Source organism: Typha angustifolia, chromosome 11 (assembly GCF_048772165.1).
Source record: "Typha angustifolia cultivar Huaian chromosome 11, ASM4877216v1, whole genome shotgun sequence".
NCBI lineage: Eukaryota > Viridiplantae > Streptophyta > Magnoliopsida > Poales > Typhaceae > Typha > Typha angustifolia.
In genome coordinates this window covers 13,315,756-13,338,991 of record NC_133249.1, presented here as the reverse complement: position 1 = coordinate 13,338,991, position 23,236 = coordinate 13,315,756, and the positions used below count along the sequence as shown (strand labels likewise).

The following is a 23,236-nucleotide window of genomic DNA, read 5'->3' as shown; positions in this document are numbered from 1 at the left end:
GAAGGTCACCCTCATAATCTACGATAGGATTTTATCATGGACTTTCAATTAAACTTGAGTCATAACGAGACTGTTCTCTAAGTCATACCAAATACTAGTTATGTTTTTCCCTACTAAAATTTATAATTTGCACGAAGTACAGCGATATACTGAATGAATTATATATTTTGCACATAGAATTATAATAATTAAATTGCACACAAAAAATATAATAAATAAATTTGCACAGAAAATTACGTAGTTTAATAAAAGGCACGGAATACAAAATGAATAAATATGTGAGTGAACTCACTCACCTGAGTATAGATTAAACAACTAAAATCTTTAATCTCTAGTCCACGTGCTAAAAATCACCACATTTAATAAGAAATAACAATAAAATTTTAAATTAAATAATATCATAGTTTCTAAATATTTGAAGCTAAATAAATAGCTAAAATAGGTTGATTTAAACCTATTGGATTGGGTTGGGCTGCGGCTGGCCCATAGCCCACCATCAATCTATTAATTGGGCTAGGCCAAGGCTCAACCAAATCACAATGGGCTAAGCTAGCCCAGCCCTCCATTAAACTAGTTCGGATTGAGTTTTTGGATCCAAAATCCAAACCCAAAACTGAAGCCACAAAACGAATAAAAGGATTGGCTCTAGTTTAACTCAAGCCTAACCAAATATTCTCCCTCATGGTGATCGTCGCAAGGAAGAGAAGAGTCCACCGGTAACCACCGTTATTGATGGTCCACCGGCCACACCCTAAGCTCCCTGACACTCTCGCAACCATACAAACCACACGAGGTGGAGGAGAAACCGTCGTTGATGACTAGTAGCTCGACTCCATGGCCGACGGCCATGGAATCGTCTTCTACCATATACCGAGCCACGAGGCTCTAAGGAAACACGCCTACGACACGAGGTCAACGACACAAAGCTCCGACACACAAGCAGCAGCGACCCGAAGCGGACCGGCTCAACGACGACGCTTCACCCCAAAAAATAGGTAGTTCTATTCTAACTTATTAAACTTTAATTAATTATGAGAGATGGGAGAGGACTAAGTAGCGAGTCATTGAGTGGTCTTCGATCACTCCGACAGTGCTCCGGCGTTCCGATTCAACGGTGGGTGCTCCGAAGAGAGAGAGAGAGAGAGAGAAGAGAGAGAGAGAACGATATATGAGAAAATAATAGGGTTAGGGTTTTGATTTATTAGGTGGGTTTTTGAATCTTTATTTGGGATTGGACTCAGATTCCAAATGGCCTAAATCTCGCGGCCACTCCACTCTTCGCGTAAAACTGTGAAGGAGAAGGAAGGGGAGGGGGTGCATGTGCAACCCTCTTTTATTTGTTCTTACAATTCTTCTTGCAGCTCAGCTTAGGCTTTCAGTGGAACAATCACAACAAACTAAGGGAGAGAAAAGAGTATATGACGTGGATCCCTTACTCAAACATTGTTAGCAACGTAATACATGTCATGGTCTATACCTATTCGGATATATCATAGGTGGTTAGTTTGTTAGTCGTTACATGATAAATTCAGGCAAGGTGTATTAGTAAGCAGTGAAATGTATTCTTAGGTATTTTGGGGACATTAGATGGTAATTTGGTGTTTGATAAGGACAGTGATTGAGACTTACACAAGTTGGTTATGTTGACTCAGATTTTATCTATTACCAAGGCATAATATATGGGAACAATGGAGGCAATCAAAGATGCAACTTGGTTGAAAAGTTAGGTTGTATCAAGATGTCATGACAACATTTTGCAATAATCAAAGTGCAATCAATTTGACGAAAGACATTATATATCATGACAAGACGAAGCATATTGATATTTGGTATAATTTCATCCAAGAGGTTACGACAGAGGGTCATGGATTTTCGTTTCACCAATAGGTCGGCACATGGCATAGAGAATGCTAGCGGCATTCTCAAAAGAGTTAGAGCCTTCCGACAAGGAATATCTTTTGCCATAGAGATGTCGAAGAAGATGGAACCTTGTTGAAGCCTTCCATAGCTACAAGGAGATGTTGGAGGAGGAATGTCCATTACTAGGTTTTCAATCCCATGTTGGGATGGAGAAGCTGAGTTTAGCAAATCGTAGAGCATAAAAATATGTTACATAAGTCATAATCCATTAACAACTAAGTAAAATGACGAAACTTAAGTTGGATTTGCTAACCCTTGTTTCTTTTGAGTTCAAGGGGGTCCCTGAACTTGGTTAGGGACTCCTAACCAAGTTTAATAACCAAACACCTTTTTAACATTTTTCTCCTAATCAATTTCAGTTCCTAATAAATAAAATAAGAATAAAATAAAATTTCTAGTATAAAATCAAATTGATTCCGGTTTTACCCTTGACATGATTTAAATCTATCACTTTCATGCCTTACTAATGTTCTTTCTTCTCTCTCCCTCCCTTCTCTCCTCTCTTCCAAAAAATATATAATATTTTATTATAAACGACCTCTTGTTTTACCACGACTCAATAAAAATATCCGTATATACAGGTGAAAAAAAATTAAATAATTACTATTTAATATAATTTACTTATAGATTTAATATGGGTTTAAAATGGCCAACTTGCATTTATATTTTATGAATTTAAAATTATTATTTCAGTATTATTTGCATGACATACTAAATTTCCTAAAAAAGTAATATTTTTCACTTTCTCATGTCACATCAAAGTAATAATTATACCCTTATTTCAAATCTTTCCTCATCTATCTATAGTTTCCCTTCAAAATATATACATTTCCCTCCACTTAATTTTTTTTAATTTACTAAGTCAACAATAATTTATAGAGTAGTTGCAAGCTTGTGAACTTTTAAGCCCACAATAACTCACTTTGTTTTTAATAAAAGTTTGTAGTACGAACAACTTTTAAAAAAATAATATAGCCTTACACATGGATCAAATGAGAAGGTTAGAACCAAGGTTCATCGGATCGGCCGATAACGATGCAGGCCCCATCCCAATTAAATTATTGGGATTGGCCAGGATCGGCAAGTTTTGATTAAACTGGGCGAGATCTATTATGGATCTGACCCAGATCCGACTATTGATGTCCCCAAATTCTTTTTCTCTCTTTACTCTTTTCTTCTCACTCTTCCTTTTTCTCTTCCACTCATTTCTCATATTCTTCTCTCACTTTCTAACGGAGAGATCTAACTCCAATTAACTCCGACAAACTCTAACGAACTATGGTTCATCAAGTATTCATTGCTTTGAACAATCACATGATCCACATGTTGGTTATTATTCTCTTCAGTATCATCAATATCCTCAGACACAAAATTCACATATTGATTATTATCCTCCTCAAAGACAAGATCCATTTGATATGAATTGTATGATGCAATCACTCTTTGGAGCACCAAACCCTAGATATCATTATTTATAAATTTATGGTGATTATGATAACAACGACCATAAGGATTTACAAGAGCCAGCTCAATATTCATCGAAGTTTTGATTTTTGAGCAAGTTAGTACTTTTGTTTATATTTTAGGACTCATATATGAATAATTATTATTTTCTTTTTTTTCTCATGTTTTATAAATTTTTAGAAATTTTCTACCATTTTAGATAATATTTAGAATTTCAAGTAATGAAAAAAATTTGATTCGATCCGGCCAATACGTATTATTTTTCGAAAGACTGATCTCGATCTAAATTTTTTGAACCTTGGTTAGAACGCATTAGTTGGGTTATAACCCATTAGATGGGTCAGATGAGAAGGTTAAAACTTATTAGCTGGGTTAGAACCCATAAGCTAGGTTTAATGAGTAGGTTAGAACCCATTAACAGGGTTATAACCTATAAGAACTAAAATAAATAAATAAATAAATAAAATGAAGAGGGCGCACATGCACTATATGTGCAACCCCCCTCGTTCTCCCTCCCTAATACGCGTGAGGTGGTTGCGAGTTTTTCAGCTGAATCCAAATCAAAATCAAAATTCAATCTCTCTATAAATAAAAACTCTAATTTCACCTTCTTCCCTATCTACCGCATCTCTCTCTCTCCTCCCTCCTCTCATCTTCTTTTATTTACCGCTGCCCGAAACCACTAGTGGGAGCGGACCACCGGATCACCACCGGAGTAACCAGGGTCCACTATTCTTCTCTCTAATTAGTCATCTCTCACCCCTCAAATTTAATTAAAGTTTAATAGGTCAAATTATAAATAGCTAAGTTGGTGTTCGCCGGTTCATTGGCGAAATACGTCAGCCGGCAGTTTCAGGTCGTTGTCGCTCTGTCACCGAAAGTTTCGCATCATTGGCCTCGAGCTGTAAGTGCCTTCTTTTGGAGCCCTTGTGGCTCGGATTGCCGTCAACCATGTTTGGAGTCCTTCCTACTATCAGTCACCATGTTCTATCAATCATCTCCTCTTCCGAGTCATTGAGGCCGCAAGGGAGACATTGGTATAGTTACAAACTACTAGTAATCTTCCTCCACCATCGACAATGGACTCACCGAGGATGGCGAGCTTGAGTTTAACCGAGCTCGCTCCTTTCTTTTATTTGTGGATGCGAGTTTGGATTTAGAATCCAATTCAACCCGAATTATTAGTTCAAGGGCTACAGGTAAACCATGAAGAATTGTGGTTTGGGTCTTAAGCCCAAATCACTCTTTGGGGTTTTGGTGGGTTGCGGGCTAATCACAGCCCAGCCCGCAAAATTTGAGTTTTGGGCCATGGACCCATTCCATGAATTGGCTTGAATGGACTACAAGCCAATTGTAGTCTTTTCATTTACACTCAAGTGAGTAGGTTTACTCACATATTTATTTATCTTGTACTTGTGTTTTTTATCGAATCATGTATTTCTCTGTATGCAATTAAATATCATAATTCTGTGTGCAATTTAGTTATTATATTTTTGTGTGCAAATAAATGACTTAGTGCATTGTTATATCTCGTGCAAAATAACAATTTTAATAACCAAGAATATTAGTGGAAAAATATAATTGATATTTCGTATGATTTAGAGAACAGACTCAGCATAGATCGCTTGTGACTTTTCGTGGTAACTCGAGTCTATATAAAAGTCTAGAAGAAAGTCTTATTTTAGATCACTACGATTACTTTCTTAAGTGACTCTGGTGGAGTTAAGAAACAGTCCCAGATCAAAAGACCTCCTGTGGCGATTCTAATTTCTCTTAATTGTTAGTGAAAAAGACAGAATGAGTTTATCACTTAGGAAAAGAGACGGGGAACGTTTATCACATAGTGATATATTTTAGTGACTATAATAGGATCAGCTATAAGAAAAAGACCCAGATGCCATCTCGAGGTGACTTCTAGTTGATGTAGATCCATATGGCATAGAGCCAATTGAGACATATGACACTAATATTGAGATAAATTTAGCATATTGACACGAAGCATATTATGAGTTATGATTTACTTTATTATTACCTATGTTGTTATTATTAATGTTGTTATAAACATGCTTAGTGAAATTGTCATTTCACATCACTGGACTTAGATTTATTTACAGTTATAAATTTTAGGTTTATTCAATTTTTGAGTAAATTTCATTCATTAAGCTATAGTTGGCTCATGAGGTCTCCCTCTTAATATTTTAGGTACTGGTCAATGTGGCGACTAAGTGAGATGACCCCGGACCCCACCTCCACTTAAGATTTACCCATTTTTATATTTCAATTCTATTAATCTTTATGTTCTAAACTATCTGCTAATTTAGTTTAATTGAAGATATATTAGTGGTAACATTGGTTATTTTTACTTATATATTTATTGGAGTTAGGTATTCATATTAAATTCTTATCATTATGGACTTAAAATAAATTTTTTTAAAGCTTCGTATATCTCAAGTGTATTGAGGTACATGGTCAGTCATGATTCCTATTTCGGGTCGTAATATGATCTATTAATTGAGTTAGATAAGAAGGCTAGAACTTATTAGCTGGATTATAACCCATTAGCTGAGCTATAACCCATTAGCTAAGGTTAGATAAAAGAATTAAAACCCATTAGCTGGGTTAGGCTTTCTCTTGTCTTCCATTTGCGGGCTTTCTTATCAAGCACATTATTATTCTATTCCATTTCAGGGCTTACAACAAGGCACCAATGGCTATTGCGGGATTAAAGTTGCATGCATGCACTCTTTAGTACATAACAAGAAGGTAAGGCAGGTAGCTGGCATATAGATGCAAGCCCGCAAACCATTTAACCATTGATATGGGGAGATTTTAGTTTGGCTCAACTCAAAGATATTTGTAACAAAAAAAACCAGCATCAAAAGATAGAAACCCTACACAGGGCCAGCTTCTAGAAAGATTAGAAGAAAAAAAAGATATACTGGAAGATATGCACTTAGAACCGCAAATGGCCATTATAGGCACCATATAATATTTGTATATTATAATAATAGCCTCCTTCATGAAAGTAAAAGGATATTTTCATCCATAAAATTTACATATCATTTATTTATCTCTAAAATCCAACGCTTGTTTCATTTTTTTCACATCACATCACAAATAATAAATACACTCTTAGTCTAGTTCAAAATCAAACACCACATTAAATCTAGTTAAGGTACCTAAATCAAGACTAAGAAATTGGATCAGCTAATCTAATTCAAAGCTTAGCTTCAAACCAAACAAGGCCCTAAGAAATAAGTAAGATCCACTATAAATAAACACCCACATCTTCTCCACTTCTCTTCTCAAGCCATTTTTCCTATGTGAACCCTAGCATCTACCAATGGCTACCGCGGATCAGAAAATGGAGTAGTGGTGCTACAGAGGCTCCTAGAAAATCTTCCCGCTTTCTTTCTTCTTCTCCGTTTCGCTCTCCCTCTCTTTCATCTTCTCTCATTTTCTTTTTCCTATCTCTTTCTTCTTTCAGTCATGCTGACCATGTCATGTGTCGACACGACATGGGTTATGCCAATGGCACGACAGTCCTTTGTAGAGGATAACATCATAATCAGCAAAATTCACACATCGGAAAACACAGTAGACATGTTAACCAAATTGGTCACTACTCACAAGTTCAAGCATTGTTTAGACTTAATAGATATTTGCAAGACATGGTAGCTCTTCAGTGTTTCGCAGATATGGCAACTGTATAGTGCAACCAGAGTATTAGTGGCATATTGACTTGAGTGCAAGTCAAGGAGGAGATTGGTAAGTGGCATGCACTCAAATCAGCAAAACATTTCGTAGTTCCAGCGTACGAAAGACATTCAAACAACCCAAGCAGTCGGGTGATTTGCAACGAGTGATCGAATGGCCCTAAGGGCATTCAAACATCTCAACTGACCTGCTATGACTCGAAGGCTTATTTGAAAAGAGTATTATATCTTTCAATCTTTTCTAGGATTAAAGATCATCATGTCATCACAAAAGAGGACACAGAGGTAAAAAGTTGTTGCATGGATTTGAGAAGGGGCTTTAAGATTGGATTCATCTCTGCATATGATATCTTTTCTACCAAAATCTTAATCCTTCTTATTCTAAATATTGTGAGAGGATTATTTTGCACTAAGATAGCGTGTTTTTTTGTTGGATGCTATCTTTTGTATTAGCATGAGATTATTGTTGATTTGAGATTGAGTTTGAATAATTTTCTTCTTTTGTACTCTATTATACGAATCGTCTAGTCATCTCTGCCTGTGGATGTAGGCTATAAGTCATACTACGTAAATTGTTCTTGTTTCTACCATAGTTTCCAATTTTGACCGATCCTGATCCGAGCCGAAACCAGTCGGTTCCCAACAGCAGCCAGCAGCTACAGAGAGAGAGAGAGAGTGTGAGTGAGGGAGAGAGAAAAAGAAAAATAAAAAGAGAGTGAGGGAGAGAGTGGGATACCTCAGACTAACAATTAGAGGGATAGAAAAGAAGAGATAGAGGAAAAGAGATTTTTTACTTTTTAGGTTTTATATGTAAGTAATTATTATTTCTTATTTTCTTATAATTTTTTCTCAACAGTTTTAAATAATATTTAGAATTTTATTTAATTAAAATAGTATGATCCGATATAGGCAACCAATACGGTCGATACCAATATGGCCGATAAGTATCGTTTTCCGGACAACCGACCCCGATACCGATTTTCGGAACCTTAGTTTCTACTGCTTGTATTTGATTTGCTTTGCAGCCTAAATTATTCTTGTTGAGATTTCTATATCAAAATTGTCGATTTTGATCCCTCCGCTTACGCATACACGTAATGTTTGTCACAACAAAAGATAAATAAGATTCCTGCCATATTTAAGTTATAACTAAATGCACACTTAGATCATATGAGGGGATTCATGCATCAAAAAGTTTACATCATTTAACTATGTGAGATTCAATGATCTCAAACTATTAGAGTATCAATTAGAATTGTTAAAGAATATATAGAAAACCTGAAAGGGTCTGACCTAGATTGTGACTATTTTCATGACATATAATATGAGATACATGACGTTGTTAGTTTTTACAAGTAAAGATATGTTTAACAAGTTCTCATTCTTCTAATTCCAATAGGCAGGAGGTAACTACAACTGCAGTATCAGATCATTTGAAGATAGTGATGCATCAGATAATTTGATTAGTATCACTACATAAGGTAAAAGGATCCAGACCTATCAGCATGCTCATATATACAAGAGAGCACATAAATGACAGACTTATACTGTTGTGATTTGCATGCACAGAATAACAGAGATATCTTGTAACAATCAACTTACATTAGAGTACCATCTATGATATACTGTTGGAGAAATCTGGTTACTAGAAGTCGTGCTCCTGTTTCCATCAATGAAGGTACCATATGTTTTCGGTTCTCAAGAAGAATAGGGTCCTTTCCAAGAACAGCACCTGCCGCAGCTTTTCCAGCCTGCATAATATCTTAGAGTTCATTTTATGTAATTCTGCATGGTAGAGTATGACATAGATAGTTAAATAAAAAGGAAATTTCTTAAAAACACGCTACTTTTTTCTTTGTTATCATTCACAAACTACCATATAGATATTTATCATTTAATCCTTACTTTTTGCATTTACCAACAGTTGAAAGGGATAGAAAATATTCAGATACTTTTGAAAACAAATATTTTAAATACCTAAAACATCTCTCGTTTGACCTTAAAATTTGGTTCCTCTTTATTTTTACCTTAATCTTAAAAAACTTCCTCAAGGGTATTAAGGTCATTTTGCATGTATAGTTAACTTTTCTCATTTGTATGCTTACTGTCTGTTAAGAGAACTAACCTCAGGGTGTTTTTGAGGTAAAAGTAAAACGTAAGGATCAAATTATAAAAATCTATCTGGTAGGTGTATGAATAATAATAATAATAAAAGCAAAATGTAGGGTGTTTTCGATAATTTCCCTAAATAAAAAGACAGCAGGAGTAAAATGCAGGACACTATTTTATGAGAAATCCATTGATCTGTGTAACAATTAAAACAAACATGGTATCATGTTACCTTGAGTCCATCCTCATGGAAGCCATAACCTGTAAACAGCAGCACAAATGGAGTTTATACTTTAGGTCCCCTTTCAAGTAACATACTTACAGGCAATATACTTACATGGCATTAGTGCAACTCAAAATGCTTTTGCTATGCAATCAGGTCCCCTTTAATTGGCTAAATCAAAGAGGAAAAGAAACATAAAAGTGCTGCATCATTCTACTGTATCTATTGTATTCCCTTCTTGGGCAACTCATTAGTCCTTCTCTATCTCCCTCTTAATGTTAGGGAAGAATTTGGCGGCTATTTGGTAAGGCTTAGTAGTTTAGGTGATATGATATAAAGGACTCTACCCTGGCATTAGTTCTGTTTTTGATATTGAAGAAAAAGGAGATTGGTTACTTTATATTCTTCTTCCTCTCTTACTTCCTCTTCTCTTCCAATGTCTCTCATGTAACCGCTTTGCACCAGATATTTAGAGTTGCTGATGACACACTGCAAAGTCGTTACATGAGAGACATTGAAAGAGAAGTGGTTACATAAAAGACTACTATGTCATCAATAACTTTGAAGTATGTTACTTGCATGGATGGTCGTGCCGATCAACACGCCCCGTGCTGGTCAGCACTTGCCATGCCAGTAATGACACAGCACTTGGCACGGGATGTGCCACTGGCACACCCCCATGCCGATCCGTGCCGAGCCATGCCGACCGGCACGCATGCAATGCCGAGTCGTGCCAGGCTGGCACGGCTGTGTGCCATTTGGCATAGCCCCGTGCCAGTCATTGTGCCATATGGAGCTATTTTTTAAATTTTTTTTCTATTTTCATCAGTCATTATCAAATCAATTGATCAATTGATTATTTAGAAGGCTTAAATAAAATTAATGATAATGAGACTAGAAATGATAATTATGGTGATGGTGATGGTGATAATAGCAAAACTCAGTCTAGTGGCAATGATAATAGAGATGAGATATACGTCCCTATTACACAACATTCGTAGAGAGGTATTCTTTTTACAGAGAACTTAAGTTTATAGTTAGCAGGATATTAGGAGAGGTGCACTCATAGGATGATATAAGTTCATCATAATTACCATCATATCAGTCACACCCACCAGAGCTAGAACATCATTATTATACTTTATATCTACTATCTACATATGCTTATAGTGTATCTGTGCCTGTGTCGGTGCCGTTCATTCTCGTGCATGTTCAATATTCATATCATATCATATCATAAGAGAATTATAAAATTTCTATTTGTATGAAGGCTATGTAAAATGTTACAATGAACAATACTATCAGTGAATGAGTTTTGAAAAATATTAGCAGTATTTGCTACAACATTCTTGTGTTATTCTTATGCCGACAAATATAGTATTTGATTCTCTTCGTCATTTTATATTCAGCTAAATATTAATTTTAATTATTAAACTATTATCAATTAATATTATGTATTCAATTATATTATGAAGTATTTAATCATTAATATTAGTTTTAATGAATGTCTTCAATCATAGTATGTGTTGAATAATATTTATATTTAACTATTACTTTATCTTTAATAAATATGTCATTTACAAAAATAATCTAAAGAGAAAACATTATAATATAGGTTTTAAACTTTTAATATATATATTTAAACTAAAAATTAAAAATTGACATATCGAAGACCGAAAAATATCTTTAAATATCCTAAAAAATTTATTAAAAATATTTTAAATATGTGCCAGTGGCACGGTAGGGTGTGCCGCTCAGCACGCCCGACCATCGTTGGTTACTTGAAAGGGGACCTAAGATGACACTCTTTCAAGTGCCAACTCTGCATGAAACTAATTTTGATAAAGTTGTCAGCCTCTCTCAAGTTTATATGCACTTATGCAGTTTGTCATTTGCAACCATCAAGGCCTTGAACTACTCAAACTTATTTCCTTCATATCTGCAGATAGAGCACAACTTTCATCCATGCTGTTTTACCATCCATTCTTTTATAATGTCATAAATATCATAGAGACAATGTCTCTAAACCAAGGTTCCAAAAATCAGTATCAGGATCGGGATCGGCCGTCCGAAAAAACGATACGTATCGGCTGTATCGGCCGTATCGGCTGCCTGTATCGGATCGGACTATTTTAATTAAATAAAATTCTAAATATTATTAAAAATATTAGAGAAATTTCTAAAAAATTAGAAAAAATTATAAAAAAATAAGAAATAATAATTACTCACATATAAAGCCTAAAAAGTAAAAATCTCTTTTTCTCCCTCTCTTCTTTTCTATCCCTCTAATTGTTAGTCTAAAGTATTTATTTTCTCCCACATTCTTTTTTTTTATCTTTTTCTCTCTCTCTTTCTTAACCTTTTTTTTAATCTTTCCCTCTCCCTCACTCTCTCTTCCTTTTTTCCTCTTTCTCATACCCTTTTTTTAATCTTTCCTTCTCCCTCACTCTCTCTTCCATTTTCTCTCTCTCTCACTCTCTCTTGCTTTTTCCCTCTCTCTCACTCTCTCTTCCTTTTTTCCTCTCTCTCATACCCTTTTTTTTAATATTTCCTTCTCCCTCACTCTCTCTTTCATTTTCTCTCTCTCTCTCACTCTCTCTTGCTTTTTCCCTCTCTCTCTCTCTCTCTCTTTTCTCTCCCTCACTCTCCCTTCCTCTCTCTCCCTCTCTCTCTCTCTAGCTGCTGCTGACAGCTGACAGCAGCAGCTGATGCTGACAGCAGTAGCTGTCAGCAGACAGCTGCCTGCCGCAGCCGCCTGCAGCAGGCCGAAACCGCCTGGATCGGGATCGGCTATAGCCGATCCCGATCCGTTTCGGCCGAAACTCGAATCCTTGCTCTAGACAGAAGTCAACCAAGCAAAAGTTCATGAAAATAAAATAGAAGAATGCTATATAATAATGGACAAAGACAATAACCGAGGAATGAAGGATGAATATGAGGAAGGCATTTAATTTGAGGATCCAGACTATTAAAGATAGGCAGCTAGGTACAACATCTCAAATTTCTACAAATAAAGATTTATGGGTTTTAAAGTTCTCCATCTGTGCAGTTCAGATACCTGATTTTTGGCCTTTACCTACATCAACTTGGTACCTTGTTCTCAACTAACATGGCCTTTATATCAACTGAGCACTGTTCATGCACGAACTGTTTATGTAGTATCTATTTTATCTCTATTGATGTTAGAAAAGGGGCCAAAATTTAAAGAAAATGCAATTACCTTGATATTCCCCACAAAACCATATGCCTCTCTTGCCTTGAATATGGCCCAGCTCAACAGAAGCTTTTGAGGCTGCAACTGACGGAACAGGGTGGCTAGTCGTCCATTTAAGTATGGTGTGAATAGGAATACAAGGAGGATTCAGTGTCACAAGAAAAGGCAGATTGGTAGAACCAAGATTCTGCAAATCAACATTAATTATGAGATAACTTTAGGTGAGATAAAATGGATACGCAAGAAAGACAAAAAAAACATTTAACATAGTGATTAGGTCAAAATAAATAATTTATGAGCAAGTACCTAACAAATTGCATCACATACCTGAAGCACATTGAGCCAGAAAGTAATGCAAATACCATTAGTCGTAGCTTCGCAAAAATTACAGGCACTCCATACAGATGGATTCTGTGGCATAAGATTTTTGTCGTGGTGGAGATATATATCTCTGCCAATTGACGATGTCAATGTAAATATAAGTTTCACTTTCATCTAATCAACATTTGGTACAATTCATAATAACTAAACATTAAAAGGAATTCTATTTTTAATCAAAGCTAGAAGTTGTAAAGGAGAATATAAATTTTCTATTCATAAGAAACATAACCTAATATGTTCAAATGACTAGCGGTTACACTAATTACAAATATACTGACTCAGGACGGCCTAATTAACAGTGGAATCACTGATATATGATATATCTATATTAATATGAGGTTAACAACTTGATCAGTTTTGAACAACCAGAACCTGTAAAGTGTACACAAAATATTATATAACTATATATGATTCCTGAATTATGTTCTCTTGGAAATACTAAATGCAACAACTTTTGAAAAAAAACTGACTCTGTGTCTCCAAATCTCTGCTATAACTAAAAATTTGAAGTTTGTGTCTGAGTAGCATGCAGTGGAATAATTTTCTATATAGTGAACAGTTGTCCTTACCTAAATCTTTACTAAAACTACTGAATATTGCAGCTCTTGCTATAAGGTTTCACATTGGTGAACTATCGCCAAGATATATCTGGACGTGGATGAAAGCAAGAAGTGAAAAATATAAAGTCCAAACTAGAAGTCCTTGCCATAGAGAACACACATCAGAACGTTTACACGTCTATGTAGTTTTGCAAACTGGTTGCCAATACAAAGGTGTGTTCTATTTTCTTTCTAACATAATTTATTTTCCTTTTGGACAAGAAGCTCTAAATAGAGGTAAAGTGATTGAAAAACTTTATATGGTTTCAAATAATTAAAGTTCAATGGGAAAGAATAGAGATTCCAGATGTTGCTGCATGGTGCACGCTTGACAATTTCATATCCAAAACAAATCTGCTAATCTTGATTTCTTATGTAGTTGGCTCAGCATAATTCACAGGAGAAGTCCTAGTATTAATCAGAGAAGGTAGACATATTAACATAGAAAAAAAAATAACAACTGCTTTGTATATTTCTCATCAAATGCTTTATATATTTCTATTAACACTTTCAATGTTTATCACAATTCATGCTTCTAGTAGCTAGATTAGATTAATGAATATAAAGTCACAAGCTGTTCTTCTAAAGTCTAATATCCCAGAAGGTACTGCCAAACTTCATTAAATGATAATTTTGTTTTAAGTGTATGATGTCCGTAGATCAAGGCAATATTGGAAAATATCAAAATAATCAAAGTACCTGTATGAATACTGAAAAGCACCAAGTAGTTTCAACTCCTCGTATGTTGCTTGAGTTCCTAGAATCTTTAAAGCATTCGGTGCATGGACACTTATTATGCATCTATCATATGTCTCTTCTAAATTGTCTGCAGTTAGCAAGCGGCAACCTGCCATAGTCTATTATTTCAGCAAAAGTCATCTAAAAGACTAAAACAGGGGGCATTAGAGTTATCATAAAAGAAATGCAATTTATTCTGAATTTGTTCATCACGTTTCTTCAATGAGATGGTAACATGAATTATGGCATAACTTATATATTAGACTCGGTATTTTTTAGTAAGGTGTAAACGAGCCAAGCCTAAGCGAGCCAACTCTAGCTCAGACTCGGCCAGAAATTAATTTCAAGCCCTCTAAAGACAGCAGGGCGGCGGCTTGCCGAAGGAGGAGGAGAGGCGACGGCTTGTCGAAGGAGGAGGAGGAGGCGGCGGCTTGTTGAAGGAGGAGAAGGAGGCGACGGCTTGCCAAGGCGGGAAAAGAGGAGGATGAGGAGGCCGATGAAGAGGAGAAGGCTGCGACAGCTTGTCAATAGAGACGAGGAGGCCAGATGAGGATGTGGAGGAGGAGGAGGAGGAGACGATGGGGTAACGATTTGCAGAAGAAAAAAGAGATCGATAGAGGAGAAAGAGGCCGAAGGAAAACGAGGAGACCGAAGGAAAAGGAGGATGTCGGAGGAGGATGAGGAGGCCGGCGGAGAGGACGTGGCAGCTTGTCAATGGAGGACGAGGAGGCCAGATGAGGAGGTGAAGGAGGAGGAGGACGAGAAGGCAGTGGAGGAGGAAGATGAGAAGGATGACGCCGAGGTCAAGGCTAAGCCAATGAAGGAGGAGGAGGAGAAAGAGGAAATAAGAGATTGGGCGCTGGGCGTTGGGTTTGTTGGGAGTTTTTTATTAGATTTAGGGTTAGGATTAGATAGAGATAGGATAATAATAGCCATTGAATCAAAGATCTAATAGTTATAAATATATTTATATATAATAAATTACTAAATATTATATTTAAACCGAGCCTAAGCAAGCTGGCTCCAGCTCAAGCTCAACCCAAAATTCAAATTGAGCCTTAAAATAATGCTCAGGCTCAGCTCAGCTCAAGCCAAATCAAGCCGAGCCCGAGCTTCAGCCAAGCCGAGCCGGGCCGTTCATTTATTTTGTCACCCCTACTTTTGAGCTATAGATAACTAGTTACTAGATTTACTTATTAGACTGATGTTAATAGACAAGACTCTGACTGTGATCCAGATAGGAACATATATTCTAGATATTGAACCCTTGATTACTCACTCTGTTGATGGGAGAAAGACATATCTTTATTGAGCATTGTATGTGACTGCATACCCCAAATTTTAACAGCATATACTCTCAGAAATTGCAAGTCTGAATTAACCAGATTAAAATACCTTATCTTCCCCATCATTTCGGAGTCTCTGTAATTAAGAGAATATAGATGATCTGTTCTAAGCAGTCAACAGAGGGTAGATAACAGGTACCATTAAGCATATATTTTCTATTATCTTAGCAACATTGTCTAATAATTTTTACTTGAAGATAATCTGAACCATGAAGAGAATGGGATAACCAACAACATAACAAGAAAGTAATGATGACAGATTACCAGAACAGACAACCTACCTCCACTAATACTTGAGACAGACTTCACTGCGCAGCTGGTTCTAATTTGACAATTCATGTTCTTCAATTCTTCCCTTACCTAATAGCACTCGTATAGATCATTACCAGTAGAACAAAATTATAACTCAAAAAGAATAGGAGCATCTCTACTTCATTAATCAATACTGCCACCATTAAGTGAGTGCACAAACCAAAGTAAAATCTACCTTATTGACATAGCAATGTGAACGACACTTGACAGTAAGCCATTGAGGACGGCCAAAGAGCTGAAGCAAGCAAACACAACATATCAGAATGTGTTTACAGGGAAATAAGATTAAAAGTTTTAAGTGTTAATGATGAAAAATAACAATCTTACAATTAACACATCAACTACTCTAAAAGCTTAAGCTAATATTAGATATTAGTAGTTTTTATATTTTATATTTTAATACTCCCATACCCTTGAGTTTGAGACATTTTGAGAGACCTAAAAAGTAGAGTTGAATTAAATAAGCAGAAGTTTTTTATTTTTAAATAATTAACGAGGCTAGTAAGTTCCGAACTCACGACCTATTCTCTTTTTTATGGTGGAAAGATTGATTATATTTTCTGTAGTGGCCTATTTAACATTTATACTTGAATGAGGGCACTATAATAATGAAAAAATACAATAAGAACCAATCCTAATTGATACTGAAAAAATTACATCAAATACGAGAGGGTATGGTACGAAATAAGAGATATTACCATGATGTGCTACAAATGAGTAATATTCTCAAAATAATATCTTGATAAGAGAATATCTCAAGTCCTAGCATTATGATAATACTTACCATAATCTAGACGAGTATGCTATATTTTTACCATATATTCTGACACAGCATTGTAACAACAGAAATCCAGACATAAGCAAAAAACCTTAGGTCGCTCAACTTTCAGTCAGAAATGGAAAAAATCTCATGGAAAGAACTTGATAGCATCTTTTGAGGGAGATCCCACAATACCTGAAGAAGGTAATGATTACGGAAGCATGAAAGGACAGTAAAAGCTGAGAAGCTCATCGCTTCTTCTGAAGAGCAGGACCATATAGAAGCACAGAGAGGCACCTGCAGGGTTTCATGAATGATCAACAACATACGCAGTGAAGTTCTTTGCCTCTTGTATCAATTTATAAAGATTGTAGGATTTCATGAGGTCAAATGCTACAGTAATCTCACAAGATAAGCCTTTTGAAATAACTCAGAGTATCCATGTGACCTAACGAAGTGCTCCAGAGTCTCGACATGATCCAGATCAGGATTATCCTCATGCTCCTCCAGGTATCTTCCATAGGAAAATAATGCGTATATTTATCGAAAAGAGAAGAACCAATTACAGAACTAAATGCAGATAATGTCAATTTCAAACATCTAATAATATAATTACACGGAGGCATTCTACTCAAACTTGTGGCATTTATAGCATCTATAAAAGAAAACTAAACCGAGAACATGGTCGTCTTCACAAAATTGCACACGACATCTTAAACTCGATGAACCTACTAAATTCCAAAATTGTGAAAGACATGACCGTTAAATCCACGAGCATAATCGACTCAATTCTTGGAGAAGCACATGAGATTGCAAGCCATAAAGGTCAAGAACGGATGGATCGAGGAAAGGAAAGGAAAGGAGACGATAAAGAACCGGAAAAACAACGAATTTTAGGGGCTTTTACCGTGATCTCGTTTGTTGAAGGGCGACGGGAAAGGAGGATGGTAAATATGGATGCAGGCACGCTCGATTCCCTCGTCGTCGAGAGATAGACCCTCCATTGCCCACATTGAAGAAGTTGGTTTGGAAGTTTAGAAGACGGGACTTTTAAAGCTCCTCTGCTGATATTTATATGGCTTCTTTTCCGAGGGATAATGACACCCAGATCGAACAACTGTCCATTTTCATTTAATTTTTTCTCTCTTTCTTTCCTCTAAAATAAGAGTAAATTAGTCCCTAAAAAGCCTAAATTTAATCACCTGTAAAATAAATAAAAAAAATTGAATAATAGTTCACGGGATTAAGGGCGGCGAAAATTGATCCGACCTGATAATTCGACTCTTAATCATATTTGGGTTTACTCTAATCCAATTCGAGCCATAAATCCGCTTAACTTGTCTATCGAGTTGTGTTCAAGTTTATACTTCTAACAAGTTTTAACCCGTTTAAGTATGCATGTTGGGTTGGGTCAACTCGTCAACCCAACACACACATATATATAAAACCCTAAATCCTAATAAACCCTTCACCATTCTCCTACAACCGCCCCCCAATCTCCAATTGAACCCATCCCATTCTTCCTCGCAGAACTGTCTCCCACTCCCACTCTTCCTCACGCTACCATCACTCTTGTTAGATCTTCTTTCCGCCCCTCTCCTTCCCTACTACTTCTTCTCCTCTATTGACGAACCCCTCTTCAACCGCTTTCAGCTTTTGTTCTTGATTAATAAAAATATATTAAACAAATGCTTTTGTAGCTGCTCATCTTTCATTAATCCAAAAATTTCACTTCTAACTATAAAATACGAATGCCCCTGACTGACTATCACTCTTAATCATTACTTTGATCCCGAAGGCCAATACAATAGGATCGAAATCCTGTAATGCAATCCCATGCTAACAAAGTATGGGCTCGTTTTAAACACTCTAATTTCTTCAAAGTAACGACGTCGGAGGGATGACCAAGCTAATTAAGAACAGGAGCGCATACTCTGCAGAAGGGACGAGGAGGCTAGTTCACACAAAATAGGCAGATTGACCTACCAAGCCCAAGATCTAACTACGAGCCTTTTAACTACAACAACTTAAATATACGCTTTTAGAGCTAGAACTATTGAATATGTCACATAAAAAGGGTTATATATAAAAATAGATAATTATCCATGTATTCATAGAAATGTCATATTTACCCTTAAAACATTGGGACACTTCAAAAAATGCCAATAACAAAAAAAAAAACTCCTAAAACATGCCATGTCTACTCGCATATTCTTTGCAATATCATTTCATATTAAAGTATCATTTTTGACCATCTAGTTATCAACTTAATTAATTTAGATACAACTCAAGCATAAAGCACTACATATTAGGAATCACGATTACTTACTTAAGAACATCTTCCTTGAACTTAGTAATCTCTCTCAGCATTCGCCAAAAGTATGGATTAAATGCATTTCTTTTTTGGGCAAACAAGCTCGCCAAGCCATTGCGGCTGCCCCATTCACAACCCTTGCCCCCATCCAAGCTCACAGAGAAGGACATGTCCGACTTCTCCGTCTCAACCCCTAACTTCTCAAAGAACTCCATTAAGTTAGGGCATGTTACCTGACAAAATTAACAAGTCAACGTACATTGATGTTATCGGTCTAATCACTATGTTAATCTAATCCAACGGTAAAAATATACAAGTCCTTTAAATTCCAGATAAAATTTCGTTAGTAATCTCAATTTTAATCCATGATCTTTCTCTCTCTCAATTGTCTCAATTTAAAAAATAGTTCAGAGACCACCCAAACCCGACATGGGTGAAAAACTATCCGACCTAATTCGGATAAAAAATCTCTATCCAATTCAGATATGGATAGAATTTTGAAAAAAAAAATGGATACGGATATCGGATATCTGTTTATCCGTATATTTTTTTGAATGATTTACAATTTTAATTTGCTTATTTAAATAGTGAATATGGATATTGTTATTAATATTATTTGTAGAGATTAATTTTTCTAATTTTATATGTATTTGACATACAAAAAAATTATTTTTTTGTGAAACTCTTAATATTTTTATGTTAGTTATGTCTAAATAAAATAGCATAATTCGTTTAAAATTTAATTAATATCCGTTTAAGATCTGATCTTCCATCCGAAAATAATTCGTATCGGTTTAGTTAGGATATAATTTTAAATTTTACTATCAGTTCAATATCCATATCCGAATCTGTATCTGGACTGAAAATATGTATTTGGACATGAGTTGAATACTATCCGGTCGGTATCCAATTTATTTTTACCCCTAACTAGCCATCAGAATGGCGATCTATAATATAAACTTTTTCCTGTTATAGCATCTTATTTTAAGCTTTGAATATTTGTTCTTTACAGTCAGTTTTTTTATTACCAAGGATGTCTACTAGAAAACATAGAATATTATCGAAATTATATTATATAAATTTTTTGAAATTAAAGAAGTTTTTTCAATATTTAAATTAACAAAAAGTTGCACTATATTTGGTGGTACTGCATCTCTCTAGATCTCACAAATTAAGGGGGAACCAGAAAGAGATTCTGAGTGAGAGAGAGAGAGAGAGAGAGAAGAATGAGCTATAAAGAACTTACACGGTTGAAGAGCATGAAGGGGAGATCAACGTCGACGTCGACGCCGTCGACGGAGACAGTCATGGGATGGCCACCCAAGTAGTCCTCCTTCTCATACAGCACTACATTAACCCCACCCTTAGCTAGCTCGTAAGCTGCTACTAAACCACTAATCCCTCCTCCTATCACTGCAACCTTCATCTCTCCTCTCCCAGTCCTTGCCACTCTTCTTTCTCTGTACTATTATCCTTAGGTAAGACCTCTAGATATATAAACGGGGAGAGGGAGTACAGACAGGGGAAAAAAACAGAGAGGCAGAGGCACGTACCCTTTCCCCTATGTGCCATCCAATCTGCTACTTTATTCTTTGAATCAAGTCCCAATAATTTTCCAATGGATTTTGTTGAAGACTTTCTTTACCACCTGGACGTAACGAGAGAGACAGAGAGACAGAGAGAGAATTATTGGAAGGTGCTGCTCGCTTGATCTCGACCCGTTGACGATCAAAGGCTCTTCGTAAATTTATTTACCTAGATAAATTGCTCTTCAAATTTATTATCGAATAGAATGTGTATTTTAGAAAATAAACTAGTCTTCGAGACCAGTGTAGTATTGCACCAGACTCTCTCTTGCTTTCTTTTTCTTTTATCATTAACGAGTCAAAAGGTTAGATATCGGTTAGATACACTTCTTAGATATAAAGTCAATTAAGCTCCACTAAATATTTAGCTAATATAGTAAACGTCGCCGAGACTTGCTTTAAGCCGTCGTGCTGTCGAATTGTTTTTTCAAGCTAACCGTACTGTCGAGCCGTTGAACTAAGCCACCAAAACAGTAAATAATTTCTTCATAATATTATTTAAAATTAGAGTTGAACCCATAACATCATCAATCATAAGATGAAGAAAGATAACCTACATGATTTTGATTGATTTTGCACCATCCTCTTTAGTGGGCCATATGATGGTAGATGATTTGTTGAGAATATATCGCTTTCTATGGTAAATCTGGAAGATGGTAAATAAATACGATGTGTGGAGACCTAATTTGGTCTTCTTCTCTCTTTAGTAAACACCAAACCTCAACTTCGCTTTCCAACAACTTTTCTCAACAAAGATTTTGGCATCTCTTGGAAGAAGAAAAGGTTGGCATGCCTTAGTGTCTGGTACTTCAAATTTAATACTAAAATAAGTTTATTTTACTGTAGTTATTCGTAAAATATTAATAAGTTTAATAGGATTGGCATTTTATCTGTAGAAGATTAGAAAGCTTTTTTAATTAAAATTAGAGGAGCTATCGTCCTTTTTTAATGATTCTTAGCAAGGTTAGCTAGGAGGAATCGTTCTATCCTGTAGGACTTTTCACGTCAAATAATTGAACACAAAGTTACGATGAACATTGTTTTTTTTACCTATATTTTTAACATTCATTTCTGTTTCATCTTTGTAACAAAATATGGTATGTCTAAATTAGACTATTAATTAAAAAGATTTTAAAATAGAATAATTCAGCATCTTAATAAAAACGCCGGAACTAACTAACTCTAGTAGGATTGAATCCAACCCCAAATATTTTTTTTGTCTCGACGGCGTTTAATTCAGTGCACAACGCACATAGTTAAAAACATAAACTATGCGGTTTTTCTCCGACACTTATATAGCCTTATAAGCTTTCGTATTGATAAAAAATATATTGAATAATTTAGCATTTTTAATAATAAAACATTTAACTGTGCATTATATGTGCAAAATATAAAATCATCTTTTCTTAGCACAATGCTGAACTTTTCAATATTTATTTTAGTACAAACGTAGCGTCTTATTTATAATATAAAACGTTACACTCATTTAAAAATAAAATACTGAATTTATTAGTATTTTACTAATAGCTACACTAAAATAAACTTCTATTTCAGTAAAAATAAAATTTAAAAACATTGGCTACTTGGGTCAAAAACTGTGTCTAAATGCCCAAAACAATCAATACAAGTGCTTACTCCTCCTACTGACTATCAATGATGATCTCCTTTGCTCTTGTTTGTAGAATTTAATAAAAATTTGTCCTTATCAAGTTTCTTTCATAATTAACAAGTTTTTGACTTACTTTAAGTTCACCAAACATTTTAACCATGTATATAAGTTACTTCGAAACTTAAATAAGAAACTAGGTAAGTTGTCAAAGCATTGATCAAGACGGCGACTATTAAAATTTGCTAAGAAAATTGCCAAAGTTTTTAGTTCATATAAGTTGTTTTCTAGTTTAGTGACTTTCAAATATAAATCGTTAAAATTGAAAATGAGATTTGAGAATTTCACCTCTAAGAATCATCAATTTTTCCATTAAATTTGTAGCCCTTGTAACGCTTGAATTTAAAGATATTAGTGGAAGATTGAAATTGGAAAGGACTAAATAAGCTTTTAAACGCATTTAGAATACTACCGATTAGAGTTCATATAAAAAAAAAATAAGATTAAATATATTTAACCCACCTATACTTATGTCTAAAATTACTTTACCTTCGTATACTTCAAAAAGTCTCAAATAAGTTCTTATACTATGACTAAAGTAAAACTATTAATTTTTCCGTTAAATTTAACTGAATGACGCCAAAATAACTAAAATACATATATTGTTTTTGTTAGAAAAACATACAAATTTTAAGATAATACAGTTAAATTATCAAAATAGTCATAGTACTCAAATAAATTTAATAGAAAAATAAACAACTCATTTTAGTCATAAGTATAAGGATCGATTTTAGAATTTTTGAAGTACAGGGAGTAAAATAGTTTTGGATATATATATATATATACGAAGAGATAAAAGCCATTTAATTACTATGATCATCAGTTATAATTTTTAACTGCGGTGCTTTAATCTTGTGACTACCAAATTATCTAGACTGTATTTGTATT

At 35.1% G+C, this 23,236-nt stretch overlaps 1 protein-coding gene across 3 annotated transcripts in view; it reads right to left on the bottom strand.

Moving 5' to 3' along the window:
- The window catches only part of LOC140771078 (uncharacterized), a 34,762-nt gene extending 14,240 nt beyond the window's left edge, over nt 1-20,522 (bottom strand). For 2 of the 3 annotated variants that reach the window (XM_073112458.1, XM_073112459.1), the window contains exons 1-11: nt 20,343-20,522; nt 19,112-19,329; nt 17,191-17,296; nt 16,978-17,079; nt 16,198-16,257; nt 15,992-16,070; nt 14,326-14,473; nt 12,974-13,097; nt 12,653-12,833; nt 9,442-9,470; nt 8,703-8,851 (exon numbers count right to left, since the gene is read on the bottom strand). In XM_073112458.1, the coding sequence (XP_072968559.1) occupies nt 8,703-8,851; nt 9,442-9,470; nt 12,653-12,833; nt 12,974-13,097; nt 14,326-14,473; nt 15,992-16,070; nt 16,198-16,257; nt 16,978-17,079; nt 17,191-17,296; nt 19,112-19,329; nt 20,343-20,522 (1,376 nt within the window). Of the gene's footprint in view, nt 1-8,702; nt 8,852-9,441; nt 9,471-12,652; nt 12,834-12,973; nt 13,098-14,325; nt 14,474-15,991; nt 16,071-16,197; nt 16,258-16,977; nt 17,080-17,190; nt 17,297-17,689; nt 17,871-19,111; nt 19,330-20,342 lie in introns of those variants that run through there. The other variant, XM_073112460.1, reaches the window with a different exon arrangement.
- Nucleotides 20,523-23,236: the final 2,714 nt, after the last annotated feature.